General features: G+C 45.7%; 2 protein-coding genes across 7 annotated transcripts in view; one reads left to right on the top strand and one right to left on the bottom strand.

Annotated features, from left to right (window-relative positions):
• BRF1 (BRF1 RNA polymerase III transcription initiation factor subunit) overlaps window positions 1–26,760 on the bottom strand; it is a 141,226-nt gene that overhangs the window by 48,898 nt on the left and 65,568 nt on the right. Inside the window, exons 5-7 of one of the 3 annotated variants that reach the window (XM_033137529.1) lie at window positions 21,101–21,173; window positions 5,697–5,846; window positions 2,941–3,034 (exon numbers count right to left, since the gene is read on the bottom strand). In XM_033137529.1, coding sequence (XP_032993420.1) covers window positions 2,941–3,034; window positions 5,697–5,846; window positions 21,101–21,173 — 317 coding nt within the window. The other 2 variants (XM_033137687.1, XM_033137606.1) reach the window with 2 other exon arrangements.
• On the top strand, window positions 13,071–18,139 carry BTBD6 (BTB domain containing 6). Of its 4 annotated transcripts, none has more exons than XM_033137892.1 (5): window positions 13,081–13,204; window positions 15,204–15,492; window positions 15,988–16,078; window positions 16,441–16,559; window positions 16,736–18,139. In XM_033137892.1, the coding sequence occupies exons 2-5, from the start codon at window positions 15,293–15,295 to the stop codon at window positions 17,766–17,768; spliced, it is 1,443 nt and encodes a 480-aa protein (XP_032993783.1). In that variant the 5' UTR covers window positions 13,081–13,204; window positions 15,204–15,292; the 3' UTR covers window positions 17,769–18,139. The 4 variants fall into 4 exon arrangements, with proteins under 4 accessions (XP_032993867.1, XP_032993783.1, XP_032993951.1 ...); XM_033138060.1 differs by lacking the exon at window positions 13,081–13,204 and adding an exon at window positions 14,634–14,897; XM_033137976.1 differs by lacking the exon at window positions 15,204–15,492 and having other exon boundaries at window positions 13,071–13,204.

The raw sequence follows: 26,760 nt of genomic DNA, 5'->3' as shown, positions 1-26,760 counted from the left end.
CCAATATCAGGGGTAAGCAACGGAGTGCCCTTCAGATGAATTGCAGTTCCCCTCACACCTGATCATTGACTATGTTGGCTGCTGCTCATGGGAGATGGGAGTCCAACAAGAACTCCTTGTCTATACTGATGGGCGACAGCTCTACCAGACTTCTTTCCTTGTCCTACCTGGAGATGCCAGAGACTGAACTTGGGAGCTTTTGCATGCAAATTATGGGCTCTGACACTGAAGTGCAGTCCTCCCCAGATACAATGAACTGAGAAAAAGAGGGACAGGGAGAGAAAGGGGCAAGAAATCTACTCCCAACCTCACCCTGAGGAAAAACCTCAGGTGAAAATGCAATGTCTATCACCAGAAGCAGTGTGTGTGTGTTTTTTAAACAGTTATGTGAAACAAGTACTTATTAATTCAGCCAACTTCTACCTAATGACATTTCAAGAATCTAAGTGCTTGAAGGAAAAATCTTGGGCTCAGGAAGACTTACTCAAAAAGGTTTGTTTTGAATATGCCTCTGCGATAAATGCAATATAATGTGGGGTTATTTGAGAAACATCAATCATGTTTTATGGATTTGTGATAAATACAGTTGTAATTATAGCTCCCTGAAAATAATTCAGCTGTCACGTTTACCTTGTCAAAGTAAATAACACTGTCAATTTAGTTGATATGCATGACCTGAGTAAACATTTCAAAGCACGAATTTTGCAGTTACGCTCCTTCATTTTAAACAACTGCTCAAATGAATGTGCTTCCACTACAATTCAGCACATTTGCTATCACTCAAATAAAATGAAGGCTGCGCGCCAATAATCCATCCAAATGATTTGGAAACCGTGCAAAGCATCTGCTTTGCAGTGCCACGCGTTTTTAAATGGGCTAAAATCGGGAGCTTGATCAACTAAAGTTCAATCAGTCTGAACTGTGGCTTTCAAATGATGTTCCTATGAAGCCAGGATTTGCCCTGAAACTTATCAAGTGGATTAGAAAGGAAAATTAATTAAAGATACGCCATTTGATGCTATAAAGTAGTGGGATGGCGAACTAGATCTGGGCCGAGTTTGACACGCATGCAGGACCAGCCACCTGTCAATCACAACAGTGTCAAGTAGGGCTGGGTGACGTCTGGTTTATGATATAATCACAATATCTGAAATAAAGATGGAGGTATATAGAGGCATTGGCTAGCTTCACAGTTTTTCCCACATTGTGTTTTTGGCATAGCACGCACACACACACATAATTCGTGATATATTGCCAGGTCAAAAACTATAGCTTAATACATCCAATATATTAAACTGTATTTTCGAGTCATTTTTCAGACTTAATTATTTTAGCTTTTATTGAAAGCATAAGCAGTAGAAAAATTCAGTGAGATAATTCTGCAGCTATTGGCTTTTTAAGGGAGGACGATAAGATCCATACCACTTTACTGTACAGACAATGATTTTAGAATTCCTATTTAATGCAAATGAATAAAAAGTGTATAATATGTTTTTGCAAGATGAACTCCTTGACAAAACAAAAACACTTTTTAAAATGGAAAGCCATTTTGTTTATTTAAAAAAAAGAACGCTGTGCCAATTAAACATATGGGATTACATGGAAATTTTCCATCATACAATACTTTGGTCATTCAGACCCATCGATGATGTTGCATTATTTAATAAAGTTGACTCGTTTGCGCATGGTACTGTATAGTTCACTTCAACCTCTGAAGCATTTCAAATGCTGGGCTTTAAAAAGATTTCTTTTATCAGCAGCAAACTACAGGGAGAATCACCTTCCATCCTATGAGTTGCAAATACATCCCATGGGTTTTACTTAAAACAAGTCCGCAGCATCTGAGCCTAAGCCCTAATAATTTTGCTGCCAGCATATTAAATGAAATGCTTGCAAGGCAGTGGAATCCTTGCCTTAACATCTCTGTAGAAATGACTAATTTTAGAACAGTTTTTCCAATCCCAAAATCCCTTGAACATATCATATAGGAGGTTTCAAAGTTCACAGTACAGAAAGGCAACCTACTTAACTTCAATGAAGGGGGAAGCTCCGTGCAAAGGAAATAAAAAAGCTGCTCTTTTTGCGTAAATGAATGGGGAAGTCTACATGCACAATAATTCTACACGCTCATCCTTGAAGACATTGGTAATGGGTGGGAGCAGCTGAGTCCCCATGTTTTGTCTTCACCGTCCTATAACTTTGGCAGCCCCACTGGAGCTGAAGATCTTACTAAGTACGAAGGTGAGGAAATTGTTAGGCACAATTTTGGGGTTTGGGGCGAATGCAAATTCAACAAGCCTTGTGTTCTGTAGAGTTCTCCAATGCAAGACAACTTCAAAGGAGTCACTCTCTAAGGGAAAACTCAAAGTGGGTAGGTTGTAAGGTACAGCAACAGACCTTGAACCTGGAATTTCATAACCATGACTTGGGAGGTGGTCAAGTGAGCTGTCTGTCTAGGTAGAAACATGGGTGAGCAACACGGGCACCAGTAACTGGCGAGTAACAGGAAACCTTTGAGTTGGCTATGCCTCACAGAATCAAAGAGTTGGAGAGCTGGAAGGGACCACAAGGGTCATCTAATCCAACCCCCTGCAATAAATAAAGGATACCAAGCCTTCTGACCTTGCCCAGCCAACAGAGCAGTAGCTTCTCCCTGCTAAGACTTCAGCTCTTCAAATCTAGGCTCCAGGACCAGCAACTGACCTGGGCTGAAGAATAGACCTTCCCAGCCTATATTTGGGTACAGCCACTCACAGCCTAAGCTAGGCCCTGATGCTCACCACCATTCATATTCCTATTAGTGGGAAGTTCTTACATAGGGTCAGGATTGTGCAGGCAAAGAATGTCTTTCTAGAAGTGTAAAATAGTCCTGTCCTCACGGTAAACACATTGCGCTGCATCTTACATAAAATGTGAAGCCCCCACACAAACCTGACCTACCTTTTTCTTAGTGTTGATTCGCCAACTTTAACCACTCTGATGACTTCTTTCACAGTGCGCCGAAAATCATGCATTCTTGCCGCAACTAGAAGAGCTAGAACATAAACAGGGAAAGGGCTACATCAAAAGGCAGTTCAATGCGGGGGAAAGCAAGGGAATACAGTGAGTCATGCAAGTACCATCTGAAATTCTAATTCTCATATTAATTTTAAAATATTGATGTTTAGCTCTGGGCTTGAATACAGAGTGATTAAATTGGAATTTTATAAAACTTACTTTGCATGCAGTAAAATCAAGCCAGCTGCAGAAGAAGTTCTGTAAATGCAACACAGGGCTTTTTTCTCTTGGACACTGTGTGTGTGTGTGTGTGTGTGTACGTACACACACCCTTGCACACACACCCTTGCACAAGGCCAACGATCATGATCAGACATGGCTGAAACAAAATGCTGTAGCATTGCAGAAGCTAAGTGACTATGCAGATGAAGGGGTGGAGCTATGCAGATAGAAGCAGGCTTGATTCTCAATGGCGAGGATCACCCGGGGACGGAAAGCAGGTTTAGTCCATCCATCCCAACCCCAACAGGGTTCCCAAGTGCACCCATTTACATATATTTAAATGGATGTTATTTATGTTCTGCATTTGTCCCTCATCTACATAATCAGTGAAACTGTCTCAACCAAGGGGCTTAAAAAAGATTATAAAAGATGACAGAAAATGCTTGAACTGTAGTTGTGGAATGCCATGGTCAAGATTACAGGAATAAATCTGACCAGGACAAACAGGTGCAGAACCCTGGCTTAAATAAAATGGGATTGCCTTCTGATCCGGCTGTGTGATGTCTGGGATCTGTGGGCAAATTCCCTTCCAATGTGATCTGTACCAGGGCTTAAGTCATCTGTGGTTCAATTGAAAGCACAACAGAAGCTTTTAAAGTGTAGAAAGTAGTGGACAGGGGGACAAATTTCTCCCTCATTCTAGAACTTGAAGAGTCACCCAGCAAAATTCACTAAAGCAGAGACCAAACAAAAAACAAAAACAAAAACCCACTTTTTCAAACAACATTTATTCACAGGGCTGCCACCCAAGTCAATAAATCCTAGTCAATAAAATCTGTACAAGTTTGCATGTGAATAAACAATAACTCTGAAGAAGTTATGCAGCAATAGTTAGATTCAGAGTCTCATTGCAAGTCATTCTACTCATGCATTTTTATATAGAACACTGCGCTGAGAATGGCTAGTGTCTGATACCACCCTGTAGCTACACTTCACAGTAGACATAGACTTGAAGAGAGTATTTTAAGGAAGAATTGGGCATTTCCCTTCAACGTCACCTGTCACCCCCAAGTCTTTTTAAAGCACTTATAGAGTTGATTTTGTTTTAATCTTTGAAAAACTGATTAATTGGTTAAATTTTGCAGTATTACTTCTCTGACTAGTGCAATCAAATGCCAGCATGATCATGGCCCTGCTTCAGAGTTTTCCAAAGGAATCTGGCTGGCCACTGCTAAAAGAAAATTGGATAAGATTGATCATAGTCTGATCCAGGAGGCCCCTTCTTCTGCTCTTACATAATCACCTAATTCCATGTGATAACAAAAACCACTAGCATGATGCTCTTCAGGGAGCTTATTGTTTCTGCTCGTGGAATACTAATGTGCGGATTACTCCACTAGAAATACATGCTGCGTTGCAAGGGGTTCTGTTAGGCTAGCGGAGGGTGGACTTTAGCTTTGCTTTGTTTAGCAAAACCTCAAGCCCCCACCAACCGCAGTTAGATGCAAAATAGTGGCATGGGGACACATTGTTTAAATCAGGGGTCGGCAACCTGCGGCCCATGGGCCACAAGCAGCCCATGGGGATCATTTAAACAGCCCACGAGCTGCCCCTGAACCGAGCTGCCTGCTCGGCATGTCCCCGCACACTGCGCTAAACCGGCACAGCGTGGAGCAGGGACTCACTTCCATCGCGCCGGAACACAATCCGGCCCACAGAGCGATCTCCACAGGAGTGAACTGGCCCAGGCAAGGTAGACCTTGCCAACCCCTGGTTTAAATTAAGGGACAGAGTACCTCTGAGACATGATCAACCCTGGAAATTGTTTCCAGCACCAGGACTGAGCTTTCCGTCACGTCACACAAAGACCCAGCCCTGGTTTTCTTCCTCAAGCTTTCTTCCTATCAGCAGCACAATTTAGAAAGGGGAAAGGGGCTTTCTGCTGTTGCTCTTGTGAAACAATTTTGAGTCAAAATCTTTGCTGATCTATTGCAAACCATACAGTGATTGGTTACCAGCAGAGTTTGATCTACCGTTCTGTTGTTGGCATCCATCTATCTCAAGAGACAACAGAGTGCACCTCTGGGGGTGAAGTCAAACTGCTGCATTAGCAGCACCGAAGTGACCTCCCAGGGGTGCAAGCCTGGGCAGTGTGTATTTCTATGGGTGGGTCCTGAGCTGCCCAGAGGACAAGACCCGCCTCTCAGCTCTGCTGATGTGGTCCAAAGGAAAGCAGAGCAATATGCTTGGCTGCAGGAGTTGCCGGAAGGAGGCATACAAGGCGCTATCCAACCTCTTTGGATTAGTCCCTAGAGTTGAATTCTAACCTTCTTTAGCTTGATTCTAAGGTCGTGCTTGTCGATTCACCCACTGCTTCTTACTTACAAAATGAACAGGGGGTCACCTGCAAAGCACCTTCTGCACAACCCACAGCTGCTGCTCTACGCACCCAACAATTTCCACAAATTCTTCCATACCTGCACCACAAAGCCCCGAAGGCCGTCGCCCTGTGTGCATCCAGTCTCTCTTCATCTGCTGCAGGAGCCTTAGGGCAGTCATGGAAACCTCATGGTTCTTATCGCCAAACTCCAGCATGTGTGCAAAACGAGGAATATATAAACATGGATCTGCAACAAAACAAGAGTCGGCTATTTCTGATCCTGACCTTTGCTTTCGTAAACATGCTTCTTGAACAATAAAGCCTACCGTCATTTCTTAGTTCACTGACAGAAAGTGGGTTACGCTCCTGCAACGTTTCCAGTCCAGACAGGTAGCAACATATTCCAGCGGAAGAAGTACATAGGAACATGGAAAGCTGTCTTATACAGAGTCAGACCATTGGCCATGTAGCTGAGCACTGTCTAAATTGACTGACAGAGACTGTTGTGGGTTTTGGACAGGGGGCACTCCTAGCTCTATGTCAGGGATTCAACCAGGGACCTTTTGCATGCAAATCAGATGTTCTACCAAAAAGACACACACCATGATTTTCAAGTTAGTGCACTACACAAGGAAATAACATGAACTGCTGACTGCTGTGGATTGTAAAGAATACGACAATGCATGCAATAACCAGGGCAGTAAAAGATATTGCCAGAAAACTGGGGAAGTGGGGAGCGGTGCCCAGGGGTGTGCTAGAGGGCAGCACCACCAGGGAGCAGGAAGTGACAGGAGAAAATAATGTTCTCGTAAAGCATACAGAACATTTTGTCTGTAAAATTTTCCCGTATCAAGTGTTCCTCGCTCATATCATAGATCAAGGGGGTGGGGAGAAGAGGTCATAAAATGTTTTTACTTAACAACAAAAATCTGCAATTTTTATTCTCGCACTTTTGTTTAAGCATTGTGTGTGTGTGTGTGTGTGTGTGTGTAAAATTATTTACAATGCACATAGTAAAGGTAAAGGTACCCCTGACCGTTAGGTCCAGTCGCAGATGACTCTGGGGTTGCGCGCTCATCTCACTCTATAGGCCGAGGGAGCCAGCGTTTGTCCACAGACAGCTTCCGGGTCATGTGGCCAGCATGACTAAGCCTCTTCTGGCGAACCAGAGCAGCACACGGAAACGCCGTTTACCTTCCCGCTGGAGTGGTACCTATTTATCTACTTGCACTTTGACGTGCTTTCAAACTGCTAGGTTGGCAGGAGCTGGGACCAAACAATGGGAGCTCACCCCAGCTCAGGAATTCGAAATGCCGACCTGATCGGCAGCCCCAAGAGGCTCAGTGGTTTAGACCACAGCGCCACCCGCACATACAACCACACAATTACACCAACTCAAATACCGACAATACAAAAATAGAAACATAAATGCTACACCTATGTGACTTCCCTCCACTTGTGTTCGTCATTTCTTATTCTTTAATATTATTTAGATTGCGATTTGTAACTCTCATCCTTAATATTATTTCTTAACTAATATTTTGTTTTCTGAATCAACTTTACAAACTTATCAGACTCAACACAGGGGGTACATGATCAGGACCTCCTGTATTTATTTGTCTTTTGCTTCAAAACAGCAATGTGAGGAAGTGGCAGCGGGTGAAAGGCTGCTGCATCCATTCTGGCCACACCCCTTCCTGAATCTAAATTCCAACTGCCTATCTAGCCCTGGAGGGCAGTGGGCTAGCAATTGCAGGAGTAAAGGACTAGCAAAATCCAGTCTCCTGAAGAGTATTAGAGTTGCCAGAAAAGTGTGCTGAGAGCATAGCAGCCACGGTAGCCCACTCTGGAGGAATTGAGGGTGGGGTTAGGCTCCAACTCCCTTCCCAAGGTGGCCCATAAAACAAATCGCTCACCTGGGCTGTAAAGTTTATGCTAGAAGAATCAACGTTCCACCAAGCATGGATTAGATTATATTTATTTCCCCTTTCCTGAAGGAGTGATACAGGTTTTCCAGTGACAAACAGTTGTTTGGCTTTTCTGCTTTATTATACAATTTTCATTCATGCATGTTGCTTTAATAATTTTATGCAAGCAAACCACCTGAAAAGCAGTATATGTAACTTACGTAAATAAATATTTTCACATTCTCATTTGGAAAACCAATTAGAGCACGCAGCCATGTGGTTTTACCTGCCCACTTGTTTCTCCGAATTATATCAGTTTAATGTGCTTAGCAATGCAGCACAATGCCTAAAAGTTGTGCCGCAATAAAATCATTTTTATATTGGTGTTTATGGTTCCAAAAGAAGAAAGCTACGTAGATAGTGCTCTTTCGAGGGGTCAACGTCTAATGCAGCAGATTATTTTTTTTAAAGCCTTTGTTTAATATGTTTATGCTCTTCTGCGGAGGAATCAGTTTCTCATTTCCTGTCAGGTAATTTGTCGGCGAATATGCTTTCTCAGTTGATGCCCTGCTTGAGTTCTTCTGTTGATAAAGATGAGGCTTTGCTTGATAATGTTCATTTAAATAGTTCTTGTGGAGTTACAATGAATGAAATCAGTTTCATTTGCTGCAAAGTGTTAACACTTATCCATTATGCAGCGAGTTCTGTTTATTCTTACTGTGTGATAAAATGACCACACATACACATATTCCACAACACTGCATGAAAACCTCTGTACAGGCAGTAAGTAGTAGATCATAGTAAAAACAGCAAGTAAATTATTAACGCTAACTGAGTTGTAGAGATTAATATTCATGGAGGAAATCCCCACATTAGTTATCCATGACGTTCATACAGATTTATAGCTAAATTGCTGTAAATCTATGAACTTGTTTGGAAGAATTAAAGACCCCAAGAAAATCTAGTATCCCAAATAAAAGCAAATGCTATAAATCTTCGGCATCACAACTTCATCTATATATATAAAATGCAAGTGTCTCTGCGTCCAGTCCGTGTGTCTCTGGGTTTGCGCTACTGCGCATGTGCCCCAGGGACACAGGGATTGGATGGAGAGAGATTGGGCGTGAGCAGCATCGGCAGTTCAAGCGGGGCAGTTGAATCCGAACGTCGGCGCCCCAGAGGACGAGGGGAGGCCGAGAAGGCAGGTTCCGCTGCTGCTGCTGCAGAGACTTGGAGCGCGAGAGAAAACATGGTGCCAAAAGCAACCAGGAAGCAGCGGAGGTAGAAATGGCTACTCACGCCTCTTCCTGGGTTTTCCCTTAGAGTCGGGATGGGCTGCGACCCTTTTGGGGGCTGGGGTTGGAAAGTGAGGTGACGGTTTTGCAAGGAAGGAAATAAATGTCAAAAAGCAGGAGGGGTTGTTGGGTGGGTTGGGTGTCCCCCCGTCCTACAGCCTGGGCTTCTCCGCTGCTTCACTCACGGACTCACTCGAAGGTGAAGAAGAGGCCGCTGGTGACCACGATGAGGCCGAGCATGAGAAGGAAGACGCCGCTGTGCCGGGCCAGCATGACGCGGCCTCCGCAGCAGAAGCGGTTGCGCCCGGGGAAGACTTCCCACTTGCGGCGCGCCTGTGCGCCGGGGTGGTGGCGGTGGCTGCCATGGAAGGGGCTGCCGGCGCCGGAGGCTCCGCGGAAGGAGGAGCGGCCGGGGTTCCTGGCGGGATCTGCCGGTACTCGCATTCCTTCATGGTGATGCCGCCGGCCGGCCTCCTCCATCCAGACCCCACCGGGCAGCGGCGGCCTCTGGCGCAGCCAGGACCGCCCGGCAGGCAGGCAGGGAGAGACCCGCTCGGCAGCTCCGTCGCCCCGCCCTCAGCGGCAGCAGCGGAGGGAGAATGAGCAGGCCGGTGGGCGGGCACCGGAACACACACCCTGTCCGCCGAGGCCTCCCACCGCAGCGCCCCCTCGCACCTGTCGGCCTGGAGTCCACATACAAGAGCCCGGGAGGCAGGCTCCCCCCAGGCCCAGGGAAAAGCCCCACGGCTGCCGCCGTGGGGCAGCCCGGGGGCAGCGGGGGCGCAAGGCGGGAAGACCTTCCCGGCGGCGGGTCCCTTCGCCCCCTTTCCCTCTGCAGGGCTCCACTTGGGGACCCCCCTGGAAAGCCGGTGCCGGATGGCGTGAGAGGCAGACTCCCGGTACCAGCCTGCCTGTTAAGAAAGGCCCTGGCTGGATCTAGCCAAAGGCCGTATTATTATTACTATTAGTGTTTTTTTTCTGGGGGGGGCGCAGGGAGAGGAGACGGAGGCCAGCCGGCCGGCCGCAGGGAGGGAGGGAAGGAGGAGGAGCGAGAGGGAGGGAGGCGGCTTCTGTTCTAGCGCCCGTTGTTTTAACGGGCTGAAGCCACTAGTTAATATATAAAGGTGTAAGCAATCAATAAATATGATTTTTGTGGCTGCATTTCTATGTTACATTGCACAATGCAACAGAGAGAGAGAAAATCACAAAACTTTCTCATGTGCGTTGGCAGCGGTAACATGAAGGCAGCTAGCAGGTCACAAGATGAGAATCTCCTGGGATGAGGTTAAAGACCTTTTATCACTTTTTTACCTAAAGCTGCCCTGCACAGAGCCTCAAATGCATTGTGGTATTTCAGAAAATTATTTTGTCTTTCATGCTTACAGACTGCCTTGACAACACCAGTCTGTGCTGAGCATTAATAGAAAAGTAAAACTCACCAAAGAAATTGAAAGCCTTGAAGACTGAACAATTCCATTCCCAAAACAGATTAAATGAAAATATCAAGGCCCACAGACAACAAGGTAGTTTCTTCCAAGTACCATGTTAGCTTGTGATGCCAGAAGATCCTTTAAAAAATAATCCTATGGAAATTATAAAGGTGTGTAAAGTTTTGCTTTGTAATGCTGTAAGACTGAGCCCAGATGTAATGGGGAACTATGGATTCCTACTACATGAAGTCTGGAGTGCACACACTCCATCTCATTCAAAAGCACCCACCCACAGGTTTAGACAAACCAAGTTCCCTGTGACATTCTAGCTCAGGAGACGGAGGTTTGTTTAAACTACAAGCCAGGACAAGAACAAGCCAGGAACCAGAACCATTGCTTTAATCTGTTTAATTCTCATTTACTGTAGCAGTCTTTAGCACCATTTGGTGGGGTGCAAATTTAACAAATGCAGGTAGTTAAAACACAAACCAGTCAACCATGTTCAGATATCACAGGATAGTTGGTTTGTTTAAAAGCAGAAGCTCCTTCCTAATTACCTTGTAAATGCAAAAAGGGGAAAATGTGTGAGCCTAAGGCTTGTCACTCCCAGTAGTAATGTATGGAAGTGAGAGCTGGACCATAAAGAAGGCTGATCGCCGAAGAATTGATGCTTTTGAATTATGGTGCTGGAGGAGACTCTTGAGAGTCCCATGGACTGCAAGAAGATCAAACCTATCCATTCTCAAAGAAATCAGCCCTGAGTGCTCACTAGAAGGACAGATCCTGAAGTTGAGGCTCCAGTACTTTGGCCACCTCATGAGAAGAGAAGACTCCCTAGAAAAGACCCTGATGTTGGGAAAGATGGAGGGCACAAGGAGAAGGGGACGACAGAGGATGAGATGGTTGGACAGTGTTCTCGAAGCTACTAACATGAGTTTGGCCAAACTGCGGGAGGCAGTGAAGGATAGGCGTGCCTGGCGTGCTCTGGTCCATGGGGTCACGAAGAGTCGGACACGACTGAACGACTGAACAACAAGGCTTGTCACAAGTTTCTTCACATGTTGTAGCTAGAAACCACGGTTGTTCATTTTATGTGAACTAGGTCCGAAAATAAAGAACTCAGATTAACACAACTAAACAGTGCCATAGAGACAAGCCATCGACTCAAGGCACACTTAAATCATAGAATCATAGAATCATAGAGTTGGAAGAGACCACAAGGGCCATCCAGTCCAACCCCCTGCCAAGCAGGAAACACCATCAAAGCATTCCTGACAGATGGCTGTCAAGCCTCTGCTTAAAGACCTCCAAAGAATGCTGGACTTCTTCCAATCCTATGCCCAAGCTTTTGTATCGTTTTCTGTAAATGCGTGATTCTAGGTCCTGGGTAGGTTCTGGATCAGAGGTATCAACATTTTGTAGAAAGGGTTCAATACAAGTTTGGATATAGTTTATCCAAATGGTTCAAAAGTGTGTGCAAAATAGGATAATGAGAAGTTTACAGAAACTCAAGAGCTCTCTTCTAGGCTGACAGCAACAACAGAAAGGGGTGCAAGATTTGGAAAAGCAAGACCTACTTTTTTGTGTTCACGTGAACAAAAGCAACAAGCACTTTCAAAGGTGATATGTGCAAGTGCTTTATTTCTGTGCCATTTGTCTAGGGGAGGTCATTACCTTTCTCTGCCCCCACCACAAGGATCATTTCTAGTTGAATGTGGATATCCCTAAGTTGTTCTCCATTGTGGGGCAGGACACCTCAAGAAGGGGCAGAGAGGGCCTTGCAGTATCAAGTGAGCACACAGCTAAGGAAGGAGGATATAGACTCCCCTTTTAAGAGCATTCCCTCTGCACTCTAACAATCCTATATTCAACTAAGTCCTACTCAGAGTAAACCCACTTACATTAATGAACCCAAGTTAATCATGCCTACATCAATGGGTCTACTCCAAGTAGGGCTAGCATTGAATACCACCCACTCAGTCCATGCTCGGCGGGCACTCGTGCGCCGGGGGGAGGGGAGTCAGGGCACAGAGGGTGCTGTTTACCTTCTGCCCCCTGCCCCTGCTTGGCCACAGCAGCAGCCTCTGTCCCCATGGGGGGGGCACACGAGCCTAACCAGGGCACTGTAGGAAGGTGCTACTCCCCTGGGCCATGTTGCTCACTGGGACAAGACACTTTGGGCATATCACACCGAACCTGGTCTGACTGCACTGCACTGGTTGCCGATTAGTTTCTAGGTCAATTCCTAGAAGTTTAGGGAAGCTCTTCTATTGAAAGGAATCCCACCCCTTTTTAAAGAAACCCCACAAGCACATATTTTTTTATTCAGCTTAAAATACAAATGATAGAAAAATGAAGCATTTTACCCTGGCAACTCCAGGCTTGTGGACTCTCTTCCCTTGGAAGTATTTAAGCAGAGGTTGGATGGCCATCTGTCATGGATGCTTTGGTTGAGATTCCTGCATTGCAGGGGGTTGGACTAGATGACCTTTGGGGTTCCTTGGTCCCAATTAGCTAAGCACTGCAAACCCCCCCCCCCACTCCGTGTTTCAAAAGCCAGACCATGGACCCCCTACTTTTGAAAATTTTGCTATCTCTATGGTAGTTTTTGGGCGACTTCGCCTTGGTTTGGGCGGACGAAAACTTTTGCAAAGCGCTATGCCCCCCCCCTTGTCTTTGCCCGAGGGAGGGGGTCGCACGGAGTGAGAAAAGGAGCCCTGTGTCAGGCTCGGGCCAGAAGGAGCAGGGGCGCCCTCGCTCGGCTCGCTTCGGAAGGAAGCTCGCTCGGGGCCGCCGCCGCCGCACCACTAAGCCGGGATCGGCGAGGCGGCCCCTCCCGCCTGCCTGATGCTGCTGCCGCTGCCGGAGACTGCCATTTCCATAATCATGGCTTCTGACTCCAAGGATGAGTCCGCCGCGCAAACTTTCCCAGCCGGGCTGGGGCGAGGGGGCGCCTGGTGAGCGGGCGAGCAGGTACACTTTGGTGGCTTTTATCAGGGCCGTGGCGGGGGTGGCGGCGATGGGAAACGGAGGGGAGGGCCGCGGCTGGGACCGGGCGATCCGGGGTTGGCAGGGCGCTGCAGCCGAGTTCGCCAGCTGCAGGGCTGCTTGCCGTGGTTACCTTGAGCGACCCGACCGCCCCCTCCAGGAAAAAAAACCCACGCACTTTGCAACGGGACCAAGAATGGTCGTCGGTGCCGATTGGCAAGGGATGACAGAATTTGCAAAATAAATCTGGACACTCCGCTCCATCTGAGGCTTGCATTACACCTGGGAAAGGAAGGGGGGGTATCCAGACATGGCCCGGTTTGTTTACTGCTTTCCCGATCGCGTTTTGGGGCAGCGGCGGCAGCAAACGCAGAGGCGAGGTCAGGCGAGCTGCTGCCAAGTGTGTGCTATGTAGGAAGGGGAAGAATTTCCCCATGCAATCGCTTAAAGGTGGGGGGTAAAGGACGCCCCACACACCCCAAAAAAGCAGCCGAACTTTTATCTGCAAAAAAGCCCTGCAGATCCCTTTCTAAACTGAAATACTTCTGCAGTTTCCGCGGCGCCTTTCCCGAAATTGCTGGAGGGGTTTTGGGGATTTGCAAAGCGGGGGCTGCATGTTGTTCTTCGTTCTCTTATGCTCCACTGCAGCCGCGTTTGTGTGTGTGTTGTGCTTTTCAAAATCTGCTTCGCCCAACAAGGAGAGCGAATTTGGGTTTCCTGTAAATTTCCCAAATGGAGGAGGGGACTGGATTGATTGGCGAAAAAAGGGAGGGGGGAGGGGGTGGGCGGCTAGCAAAGGAGCGGAGAAGAATGACATATTGTCTGGCAGGGGAGGGGTGGCAGGAGGGAGGCAGCCCTCCGTCCCTCCCCAGTGCGCCCTGCTCGCCGCCGCCTCGCCATTGGAGCAGGCGCCGGTGACGCGCGGAGCTGCTGCTGGCTATTTGAGGCAGCGGGAGGAGGAGGCGGCGGAGGCAGCAGCAGCCGCGCCAGAAAGGGAGAGACGGGCGAGGAAGCACATACGCGCGAGGAGGCGCACACGCGGCCAGCCACGGGCGCCCAGCCCGGCAAAGCTGCTCTTGCTGACTTTCAAATTACGACACAGGCGGAGCAGCAGCAGCAAAGAGAAAGACACCATCTCCGACCCGGCGCCCGCGGATGGAGAAGTGCGCCGGGGAACGGCCTCCCCGAGCGCAGAAGCTGAACCGCCGCCTGCAATTTTGCTAGGGTTTTCCTTTTGCAAAGAAGAGGGACTGGATCGGATGCCGGCCCCCACCCGACTCCTCTGCGCATCGCTGCCTCTGGGATTTTACCGACGAAGGGTCTTGTTGCGACCGTGCAGGAAAATAGTAATAATAATTGGAGATCTGCTGCTCCTTCGCGGATGTTCCACCTCCGGCCGGAAAATTAAAATAAATAAATAAGCCAGCAAGCCGAGTTTCCTGCTTTCGCTCGCTCGCTCCCTCCTCCTCCGCTCCGAGAGGGTTGGCAGAAGTTCAGCGTCGCCGCCGCCGCCACTTGCCGCGGCCTCTCCGGCGGAAATCGGTGCCTCGACGGCTCCCTGGGCTTTGCCGGTTTGGTGGGCCCAGCGCGGTGGGGTGCTGGCCGCCGGCTCGAGGCTGGGACACCCCTGCGTCCTCTCCCACCCCACCGCCCCCATCGTTCCGCTCCCGGGCGCCAGGTGAGCGATGACTCACTAGGGCATCACCGCTGCGCCCCCATCAGGAACGGAGCGCAAAAAGGCGCTTTGGGCATAGATCTCTCTCAGCGACAAGCCGAAGCGGCCACTGTTTGTTTGTTTTTTCCCTTCCAAAGGCAGGATTTTCTCTTCTCTTTTGGTTGACATCTTTGGACGTGGGACTGTTGTGCTCGATTGCCCGTCGAGGAGGAGGAGGAGGCGGGGATCCCTCCCCGCTGATGCCACTGGACCATGGTTGCTTCCATGGGCGGATCATGAAGTGCTTGACTTTCTTTCTTCTGCTTCCAGAGACCTTAAAGAAGTCCAAAAGGAGCGTCCGGGCCGGCGGCAAGGGGCCAGCATGCTATGAGATAGTGCCCCTGGCCCTCAAGAAGAAGATGGCTGCGGAACTTTACCCTGCCAGCGCCAACACCAACCTCGCCAACAGCAATAACGCCGCCGCCGCCAACAGCAAGAAAAACGCCCTTCAGCTCCAGCAGAGCGCGCAGCCCCCGCCGCCGCCGCCGCTGCAAAACCTCAACAACAACAACGTGGAGAGCGCCAACTGGCAGTCCTTCCACCCCACCCTGCGCGAGAGGTAAGCGCCCGCCCGGGCAAGCAGCCCAGCGGAGGAGAAGCTCCCGAGGTGGCAGCAGCGGCAGGAAGCAGGGCAGCAGAGAGAGAGAGATCCCCCCTCCTCCCTCACCCCACAACCTTGAGAAGGGGTGGGAAAGCTCCAGCGGGCTGCAGGTTGCAGCAAGCAACAACCTGGGCGTGAACTTGTGCTGTGTAATATCAACAAGGGGGGATGGAGTTTGGGTGTCTGGAATAAAGGGCACTCCAGTTGCGCTCAAGGGGGTTTGGGATGTTTCCAGAGATTTGGGGGGGGCGGGGCAGATTTGAGCTCCTACCTGCCCCTTTCCAGCGAGGAAGCAGAAGGGAAGGAGGCACACTGCAGTGATGGTTGGAACAGGTCCAAGATGGGGGAGGAGGAGGGCATGCAAACTACTGAAGAAGAAGGGAGAGAAAGGAAAGAGCCTTGTGATGCCTGCCTGCAGTTTTAACAGCATCCTCATTTTCTGTAAACTTGCAGGAACGCGCTCATGTTCAATAACGAACTTATGGCGGACGTGCATTTTATTGTGGGCCCAGTGGGGGCAGCCAAGAAAGTTCCTGCTCACAAGGTTTGTGGGATCACACACAGCTTTCTTTTCCCCTGCTATGGGATCCTATTTGTGATAATTCTATCTGTTCTGCATCAAAAGACCCTTGTACTATTCCACATGCCCCAGCTCAAAATTTTCTTATTTATAGGGTCATCCCATCATATTATATTTTCAAAATGCAATTAAGGAGTTGTATAAAACATATAATATCTTCTCTTACACTAGATAAAATAAATTTACACTCATGTGGACATACTAAGTTTTATAGCTAAATGGGGAGGGGAAATACTCCTAAAATTGAAATTATTATATAATCCTACCTACTTAAATATAACTGCCTACAACCATGGCTGATTTTCTTCTTCTTCTTTTAAATGCAGTATGTTTTGGCAGTTGGTAGCTCTGTCTTCTACGCCATGTTTTATGGAGATCTTGCAGAGGTCAAATCTGAAATCCATATACCAGATGTGGAACCTGCAGCCTTCCTAATCTTATTAAAGTAAGTGGTAGTAAAGATAACTTGGATGAAAACAAAGCTTTTCAACAGTCTTTCAGCAGCTTGGGAACATGGGTTTAAAGGCCTTTAAGGATGGTTGATGTTAAATGATTAGCTGCAACCATATGCCTGTTCTTTTTAAAATTGGGATTATTCTCTCTCCTTTTTTGCATCGATAGGTACATGTACAGCGATGAAATTGACCTGGAAGCAGACACTGTGCTTGCTACTCTGTACGCAGCCAAGAAATACATTGTCCCGGCATTAGCAAAAGCTTGCGTCAATTTTCTGGAGACCAGTCTAGAGGCCAAGAATGCTTGCGTTCTGCTGTCTCAGAGCAGACTCTTTGAGGAGCCGGAGCTGACACAGCGCTGCTGGGAAGTCATTGATGCTCAAGCTGAGATGGCACTAAAATCGGAGGGCTTCTGCGAAATAGATCAACAGACGCTAGAGATCATCGTGACGCGGGAAGCCCTGAACACAAAGGAGGTTGTGGTGTTTGAGGCAGTCCTGAACTGGGCTGAGGCTGAATGCAAAAGGCAAGGGCTGCCGGTTACGCCAAGGAACAAGCGGAATGTATTGGGGAAAGCTTTGTACTTGGTACGGATCCCAACCATGACTCTGGAAGAGTTCGCCAACGGGGCTGCTCAGTCCGACATCCTAACGCTTGAGGAAAGGCATAATATTTTCTTGTGGTATACTGCTGCCAATAAGCCCAAGTTAGAATTTCCATTGACAAAGAGGAAAGGACTTGTACCCCAAAGGTGCCACCGATTTCAGTCCTCCGCCTATCGTAGCAATCAGTGGAGGTACCGAGGTCGGTGTGACAGCATCCAGTTTGCTGTAGATAAAAGGATATTTATAGCCGGACTGGGATTGTACGGGTCGAGTTGTGGGAAGGCGGAATACAGCGTCAAAATTGAACTGAAGCGGCTGGGGGCTGTTCTTGCCCAGAACCTGACGAAGTTTACCTCTGATGGATCTAGTAACACTTTCTCAGTCTGGTTCGAGCATCCCGTGCAGGTTGAGCAAGACACCTTTTACAACGTGAGCGCCATCCTGGATGGCAACGAGCTGAGTTACTTTGGACAAGAGGGAATGACCGAAGTACAGTGTGGAAAAGTGACATTCCAATTCCAGTGCTCCTCGGACAGTACCAACGGCACTGGGGTGCAAGGAGGGCAGATACCTGAACTCATTTTCTATGCATGATGCATTTCACTTAGAATGTATCCCGGGACTGCTCTGCATATTACGGGATACTCTGACCCGACTGCAAATATTCCAGGGCGATTTGGAATGTTGCGCTACTTTTAACTGTCTTACTTACCATCTGGCTATCAAACTAAGTGAAGGAATGCTCTTGAATTTAATCTTATTTTATTTATTCATAAGCTATTTGACTTAATTATTGAACTGCAACATGCAGGAGGGGGAAATGTTTTAAAAAATTTGCACGTGACGTGCGTTTATTTTGTATATAGATAAACTAACTTGCAGGCTGCAGCTGGCTCAAACAGAATGTTCTAAAGTAGAGCGGTTTGAGAATCTGTTGAATATAAAACATTTTTACTTGTCCTAGATACTTGTGTGCTTTTGCCGATTACTGGATCCATGGTCCCTTTTGTTCACATTGTTTGCATATAGTATGACTTAGGAGGCTCAACGCAAGGCTGCACTCCCACACCCATTTATACAAGCCTAAGCTCCATTGGGTATTAAAGATACATAGGCTTGAACTACAGAGAACTCTTTACATTTGCAGTTTATTCACTCGGGCATTTCTGTTAGCTGAAATGTACAGACCCTGATAACTATGGTCCTATTGGGTCCATCAAAATAAGAGATACAATAAATGTACCAATTTCTCTTGATACAGAAGTGTGCTGGCACAAGGTGTCACAAACCTTTTGTGCAGCTCAAATGGTTGAAATCTCTACAAAGAGTTCTATTAAGCTAAAATCAGTGCACTCCAATAACAATGGATGTTTACTTACTAAACAACTATAGTATCTCAACCCTGTCATTCTTTTAGTAAGGTTAGCCAAAAACTATAGGCAAACAAACTTTTCTTCAGTCTGTCAAATGAAACAATGCAAGTACATGCACTTGGTTTTCAAAATCAAAAATTATAGCAAACTCTAATCTTAGAGGTTATTTTGAATTTAGAGGGATTAACTTCTGAATAAGCAAACACAGGGTTGTAATGTTACTATTCATAGAATTTATATACCTTTTAAAAATTGAGTGGGGGTGGGGAATACTGTCTAAAAGTTTTTACAATACAATAAACGCCCAGTAGGGTACTGTCAGTTCATCATATACCCTAAAGAGAAGGGTCAGAAATCAGTCTTCTCTCTCTCGAGATATTTCACAATCACTTTAAACTAGAAAGTGGGATATATTTATTGCCTCCGTTTTCACCTATATAAACTCTTGAGCTAAAGCAACTGGAGATCTGTCTCTAATTTCAAAGTTTACTTGTTTTCTTGGTGGTTTTGGCAGCCATGATGCCCTTTTACTAGAACAGATCTTGAGAGCTTGCCATAACCAACATGTTTTCAGAACATAAGCTCAAATTGATTGTGGGGGTTAAACATTCACATCTGAAGAAAGATTCAGTTAATTAGGTAACATAAAAGTTTAGAGTGAAGAAAGAAAGTCAAACAAGCCAAGATCTAAAGAAAGTTACAGCCAATTCTTTGCATCCAATGGAGTCAGAAGCTCCACTGTGACACATTTTTGCAACTAGCTATAACTTCACAAAGTCACAGTCACGGTCAAATTTGGGCATGTTCCATGCCCCAAGTAGCTCTTTGGATCCTAGGCAGCATCTTTACAAAGATCACCATGACTGAGGAGCTAAACAGCTTTTGAGATACTTCAGCATCATGCCAACGAACTGCTACAAAACAATACTCAGCACAAATATATACTGATGTCACTGATGCAATATTCCTGTCCAACCTCATAAGATCCAACAATGCAAGATGCTTGGTGTGCTTTAAAAGAATATTTGTATTGCCACTGTCCCATTTCAGTTAATTTGACAACTGTAATGTTAGCTGGTCTCTGCATAATTTCCTAAATAACTTTGGTATCCTGAGAAACCAAAAGCTTAAATATTCTAGTAATCATGTAGGGCAGCATGCAATACATGCAAGCTTTTGGAAGTAGTTGGCACAGCTTTATGGCTAAGAGTACAAGCTACGACACCCCCATTTAAAATCTCACCTCTGCCATGAACTGCGCAGATGACATTAGCCAAGCCACTCTCAAACCTTTGCCATCCATTATGGAGTGTTAACGGGCTACCGCTGACCCATGGTGTTATTTTAAGATGACTGGGGTAGCATATGTAAAGTGTTCCGGAAACTAAAATACTATAAAAATTCTAATAATTATTATTATCACAGTAGATATCAGAGTTATTACCAGACAGGTTCTGGACAACAATTACACAAGTGCCTTGATTAATGTGGACTAACCTGCTTCTAAAAATTAAACACAGTTGTTGTTTTTTAATGTTTTTTGACATTTAGTAAATTTTGGGATTCCCTGGCATGTCTTGCTTCCTCAAAATACTAGAAATTAATTTGTAGACGACAATAATCAGCAAGCTTCTGACTTGCCACGATATGTATATGTTTAACAACAGCAGGCACACAGCAGTGCTGTTACCATTACTGATGCATATCCCTACAGGAGTTGGTACTGCCTAGTAGTGTGATGCCACTGGTTTATACTCCCATAGTGTGATTGCTGGTTTATACTCCCGTAGCACTAATAGTGCATGGAAACTACCCCCCAGAGAGTCTTATGTTTAACACCAATGTTACAACCACTGCCCAAATCTGCTTTGATTTCTGGAGGTTGTTGATGAAGCACTGGCCTTTTAAGGTGGGTTACATCAAAGCCAACCAAATATTGACTGACTTCTGTCTGAAGTAAAAGAGCACTTTTTAAAGGTATTTCAATCTCTTTTTATTATTTCAAACCAAGAAAGTGGATTACTCACCTACACATCCCTCTTAGAGGAGATCCACATACATACACAAGGGTGTGATGTTGTTTCTGAGCAGATCTACTTCCAAGAAGCCCAAGTGGCTGAAGGGGTAAGTGCTGGTTGCAATACGTCAATGTCTAATTGCGAAGTCTCCCACACTAAAAGGTGACCATGTTAAATATTTGCTAAGATAATTTGCACCATTTCTACTGAATTCCAATCAACAATTTCGTGCTCTTAATCCAAGCCTGTTCATTTACTTTAAATAAATAAATAAATGGCAGAAGTAATTGGAAGAGGGAGCCTTATCTTGCTCACAGTGCTGATAATAAACTACTTAAGATTTTCTGTTCTAAAGTTACCTCTGTGCTTTTAATTGGCAGCTTTCATCTCTGGAATCCTTGGATTTAGTATTAAAATGCCTTCTACATACAGGTTAAATTGCATTATGTAAAAAAAAAATTAGCTTGAGAAGCTGCCATGAAATCATGGCACAAGTATACCCACGTACCGAAAGTCAACTCTTATTAAAAAATACCTATAGCTGGAGCATTTATGCAGAGCTCTCTGGCCAACAGAAGAAAAGTTTTTCCCAGCACGTAGACATTCACCTGTATAAGGAAGGGGGGGAAAGGGTAATTTGATTATTAAGCAGCAAAAGTTACAATGTCCTTGTACGGAAATAAAACTGTGTCCTGAATATGTTTTAAACAAGTGTTCACATGTTTTAAACATGAAAGTATCAACTTCTGATGCTGACTATTATTTACCAGTCTCATCGGCAGTGCCAGATTTACGTATAAGCTAAACAAGCTATAGCTAAGGGCCCCACTCTCTTGGGGGCCCCCAAAAGAATTAAATGAAAAACAACCTGGATGTACATTTCCAAAATATAAGATAAAAAACAAATAAAATAAAACCTACATACAGCAACAGTGGCAAATGGCTTTAGATATCTATTAGGTGCATAAATTGCCATACAGCATATATTCAACACAAAAAACAGCGACAATTTGTTGTTGACAAAGGACAGCTAGACATATAAAGGGCCCCATTACCTTCAGTAGCTTAGGGCCTCATCAAACCTAAATCTGGCCCTGCTCATTGGGCAAAAATATGCACATTGAGTCATAATACTGTGGTGACTTTGCACTAGCAGAAACATTTCCACTCGTGAGTTAGGGCACCCAATTTTCACCAATTCACTCTACCCACTGTAGACTCTTGTGCCTTCCAGAAAGATGTGTCTGAAGGCCAGCCAGCGTGGGATGTGGCTCAGAGAGAACAGGCACAAAGAACAACATGGGATACAGCACTGTGTGTGTGTGTGTGTGTGTGTGTGTGTGTGTGTGTGTGTGTCCCCGTCCGTATATGGAGCCCAGGGTGGAATCCGTGTGCAAATGTCAATATTTTTCACTTTCTGCACATCCATTATAATACATAGATACAAATGATTTCAAATTGCTGTACTGAAAGATACTACATTTGGGGTATTGGAGGAAGAAAAATACTTCAACCAAGTCAATGGCAAAACAGAAAGGGGTGTCAGAAAATGTACAGCAGGTTAGTGCATAAGTGGCACTCAGTAAACCGAGATGCTGATCAGGGTGTAACAAGCTGCTCTCAAAGCTCTTTCAAGCTTTCTTTTATAATCTGTGGGTAGCTACCTATGCTTGTGGGGGTGGAGCCCCACATTTCACTGACAGCAATCATTCTCATTTCACAGTTATTTATGTTTTTTTTTTACTATGCAATAGGTTCTATAGATGTCCTATCAAGAAAATGGCTTTATAGGTTTTTGCAAAACTGCTAAGAGAAGTGAAATGCAACTAATCACTAAACTTAAAACCATGGAGAAACCTGGTCTGAACAAAGACATTGGATTCTTATCTCATTATACATGACAAAGCTATCTTTAGCCATCTCATCCCTTGCCTTTCCCTGGAAGACCCTGGTTTTCCACACCTATCAGCTGATCACCCATTCCCACCACCCTTCTGAATAATACCCCTCCCCACTCCCTCACTATATTTAAGGCTCTGGTGACTTCCGTTTCAGTGTATCTGAAGAAGTGTGCATACACACGCAAACTCATACCAAGAACCAACTTAGTTGGTCTCTAAGGTGCTACTGGAAGGAATTTTTAATTTTATTTTGTTTTGCTTTCTCCAAGTTACAGTTTCACCCTCTTAATAGGATGACCTGCAGCTCTAAGCCTTTTTATATTTCCTCATGTACATAATAATCAATAGACACTTCTGCCTACTAGTCCTCTGCCCCTTACCATTTTTAAGTGGAAAGCGCGGGGGGGGGTGTTGATTCACCGTGCTGCTAAAAATTAAATCCAGCACAGCAAGAGAAACTTGTAATCAATGCCAAATGTATTGCAAGGAGGGAGGGAAAACAAGTAGAAGGGAAGAGTTTGGATTTGATATCCCGCTTTTCACTACCCGAAGGAGTCTCAAAGCAGCTAACATTCTCCTTTCCCTTCCTTCCCCCACAACAAACACTCTGTGAGGTGAGTGGGGCTGAGAGACTTCAGAGAAGTGTCACTAGCCCAAGGTCACCCAGCTGCTGCATGTGGAGGAGCGGAGACGCGAACCCGGTTCCCCAGATAACGAGTCTACCGCTCTTAACCACTACACCACACTGGCAGTGGGGTCAGGGCACAAAGCTGAAATTGTTACCAATGTTTAGGGGCACCAGCATCTGCAAGTGTTTCCTCACCCACCCACCCCCAAAAAGACACTAAAATATTCGATAAGCTTCACTTCAGATATCACATTGCAATGCATTTTGCATCTTTCTCACTTCCCACACCCTTAAAAAAGTGTGGGATTATCATCAAATTGCATCTTGAACAGCACTTGGACTGAACTAGTTCAACTGGATGAAGTTCACAGAAGTAGTTCAAAAATGAACTATACCTGAAAGTAGTTCCCATAATTGCCAGGTCACCTGAAGGCAAATTAAGTTTATTTGGGGTAGAACTTGGAACCATATCCAGTTTATGTTCACATACACCCTCTGTACCCCCCAGCAGGAGCCCTGACTCTGATTTAGCTTTTTTTTTAAAATGGAGGCAATGTTCTAAGGCTTATTTGGCAGATATGTAAGCGCTTCTGTTGCTAAGGAAGCTTAGTCACTCTTGCTAAGCATCCAATAAGAAGGAATGTGAGGCATTTCCTGTATCTTCTCTGAGAAGATATTTACTCTCTTCCAACAGGAGCAGCTTGAATCAAGAAATACAGGTACAGAGACAAAGTGAATGATGCCTTGTGCCTTTAACTGCTGTGTGACTGGCATAAATTAAACTGAGTAAGCCTTCTGTAGTATGGTAATAAAATTATGGGTAAAGATCCACCTGTTAACATTCAGCCAGTTAGACATCTTATTACTGAGTGTGACCCCAATATAATTTAGGACGCTATACTCTACAATTCTATGATTCTAAAGGCAGCATTACAATATATTTTTCATTTTCCTCCTCTACCCTGCCAAGTGTTTTTTTTAAGTGCTTGGTCCAGCTGATGGTCACACCAAAACGTGGTTTGCACTAACCATAGTTTTGAACAAGTCATGGACTGAGGTTCCCAAACTAGGGTAAGCCATAGTTGCGTATTCTACCTGCTCAGTTGCTGCAGTTTCTATTAGTGCAAGGGCTTCCCAGAGGCAGAGTAAAAGCTATAACTATGGTTTGTCAAGTCACACAGCATACCAAATCATACTTCATGTAAACCATGGTGTTCAAATCCAATCCATGACTTCAGAGTCTAGTTTGTTATCAGCAAGCCAGTGCTCCCTTATTGAGATAACATACCAAGCCATTGTTACAATTACTTTATTATGGTTTGGTGTAAATTCACTCAAACTGGTATGTCTGCTCCTGAGTGTCATGGCATCCACTCAAATGACTGCAATTCACTGCCCTCTGCCCTCCTGCACTCCACCCCACCCCCCCCCCAACATCTGCTCCAGAGCGTTGGGGTGAAGACTTCTGCTCAGACAACACTGGATTAGTTTACCTCGTTTTGTCAAATATTAGTTTACCTCGTTTTGTCTAAAGCTGGAGTCAGAAGAATATAGAGCAGGTGTGGGGAACCTTTAGCCCTCCAGAAGTTGCTGAACTACAACTCCCATCAACCTTGGCAATTGGCTGTTGAGAGTTGTAGTGCAAAATCTGGAGGGTCAAAGGTTCCCCACACCTGAAGTAAGATGGTGGATTGTGGTTTAACAGTGTCATCATTGTGGTACAGATCTCTCTTTTGCTTATTTCTGCTCAAAAAGAAACAACAGCAGAAAGTAAAAAGACCTTAGACCAGTCCAGCATTGACAATCCTGACTAGCAATGGCCCTCAACAGTCTTCAGCAGATGGAGGTCTTTCTTATCACCTCCTACTTGACCCTTTTTACCAGGAATTTCTAGGGTGTCCTAGCAATTGCCCCTCCACACACAGACACCACAGACAATGATTCCTTTATTACCCCCCCCATTCCAGAAGAAAAACTGTCTCTGTCCCTAATCTGCCCTTCTTCTTCCACTTGTACTCCAAGAGCAAGGCAGACAGCTTAGCTTTGCAAAAATGAAAAACAAAACACTTGATATCAGAGACCCCTGGGAATTTCTGATCTAAACTCTCAAAGTACAATTTCCCCGAGTTTGGTTTTGTCATCGATTGAGATAGGAAGCCTGCACGCACTGCTCACTATTCCATTGCTCCACTGGGTTTTTCCATAGACCTCATACATGTTTAATGCCAGTACAAAAAGTCAGCAGGAGGAAATTGGTTTAGAGTCCCTTGATAAGCAAGTGTTACTGATGCTTCAGCTGGAGAACACACACATGCTCACACTTCATTTTGGAATTATAAAGAATTTATAAGCTTGAATCTGGAGCTTTATACCAACAATGAGAGAGGGGATAACCACAAGGTACTCAATGTGAATCAATAATGGGGCTGCATTGTGTCAATTTATGGTGCTTTGCTATAAATATTTTACACGCACCCATCCTCTGCTCTGGGTCTTTTTCCTTTTCTTTTTTAGCAGCAGGGTGGGGTGGGGGAGGAGTGTCATCATTTGCACACCTTAAAAATTCTTGTTTGTTACATGGACTCCATCAAATCGCACAGGTGCGTTTCACTTTTCGGTTGCTGCAATCTGCCTTTTCAAAGATAAATACATTTCTTTCCTACAATTCTCAGGTCGCTGCAGCATCCGGCACTGCCTTTGCCACAATATCACTTCGGCAAGCCACTTTGCTCTTAAGCCTCGGCTCTCCATCTGCAATGTTGGAACTGGGGATCCGCAAATTTTGACTGGCTTTGGTAACCAAGCCAAAATCTGTGATCACCATCATTCTGCCCTCCCCTTCTCTGCAACCCCAACTGCACCTCCATGGAAGAGCAGGGGCAATCCCTCTCCCTGGAGGTGGGGAATATTCTTATGCAACTGCAGGGATGACCTTTCCCATAGCTGCACCGAGCCTCTAAAGCAGGCATAGGCAAACTCGGCCCTCCAGATGTTTTGGGACTACAACTCCCATCATCCCTAGCTAACAGGAGTTAGTATTTCATGCATCCGATGTTGCAGATGTGATTGGTGTAAATCACATGCCTGTCTGGGAAGACCGTGGGAACAGAAGACAGCCTTAACAGTGTGGTGTAGTGGTTAAGAGCAGTAGTCTCGTATCTGGTGAACCGGGTTCGCGTCCCCGCTCCTCCACATGCAGCTGCTGAGTGACCTTGGGCTAGTCTCTCAGCCCCACTCACCTCACAGAGTGCTTGTTGTGTGGGAGGAAGGGAAAGGAGAATGTTAGCCACTTTGAGACTCCTTAGGGTAGTGATAAAGCAGGATATCAAATCCAAACTCTTCTTCTTCTTCTTCTCTTCCATTGTGGCTACTGCTGGACTGTACTTTTGCTTTTACTTCGTTTTTGTTCTCTCTCGGAGCTGATGAGAGAGGATGCCATAATTCTTTGTCTATACATAGTGTGTAAATAAATACGTAGATTAATTCTATGATGTCTCACACTTCTTGCTGTAATGCTAGAAGATTAGTGTGCATATGCTATCTGGTATATGTCACTGAGCACACTGGAGAAGAAGGGAAATGCCTTTTCCAGAGCTGCGCATACCGGAGGACGCTCGGACAGCAGGGGCTGCAGGAGCACCTCAGGGCGTTTACCAACAACAGGAC

The sequence above is a fragment of the Lacerta agilis genome, chromosome 1 (genome assembly GCF_009819535.1).
Source record: "Lacerta agilis isolate rLacAgi1 chromosome 1, rLacAgi1.pri, whole genome shotgun sequence".
Taxonomy (NCBI): Eukaryota; Metazoa; Chordata; class Lepidosauria; order Squamata; family Lacertidae; genus Lacerta; species Lacerta agilis.
This window is presented reverse-complemented; position numbering and strand designations above follow the sequence as displayed.

Excerpts from the sequence above, each read along its gene's own strand:
- BTBD6 (XM_033137811.1), top strand. The coding sequence starts at position 15,134 with ATGCCACTGGACCATGGTTGCTTCCATGGGCGGATCATGAAGTGCTTG. Across the intron at positions 15,493-15,987 it reads CACCCCACCCTGCGCGAGAG|GAACGCGCTCATGTTCAATA; the intron begins GTAAGCGCCCGC and ends GTAAACTTGCAG. Across the intron at positions 16,079-16,440 it reads AGAAAGTTCCTGCTCACAAG|TATGTTTTGGCAGTTGGTAG; the intron begins GTTTGTGGGATC and ends TTTTAAATGCAG.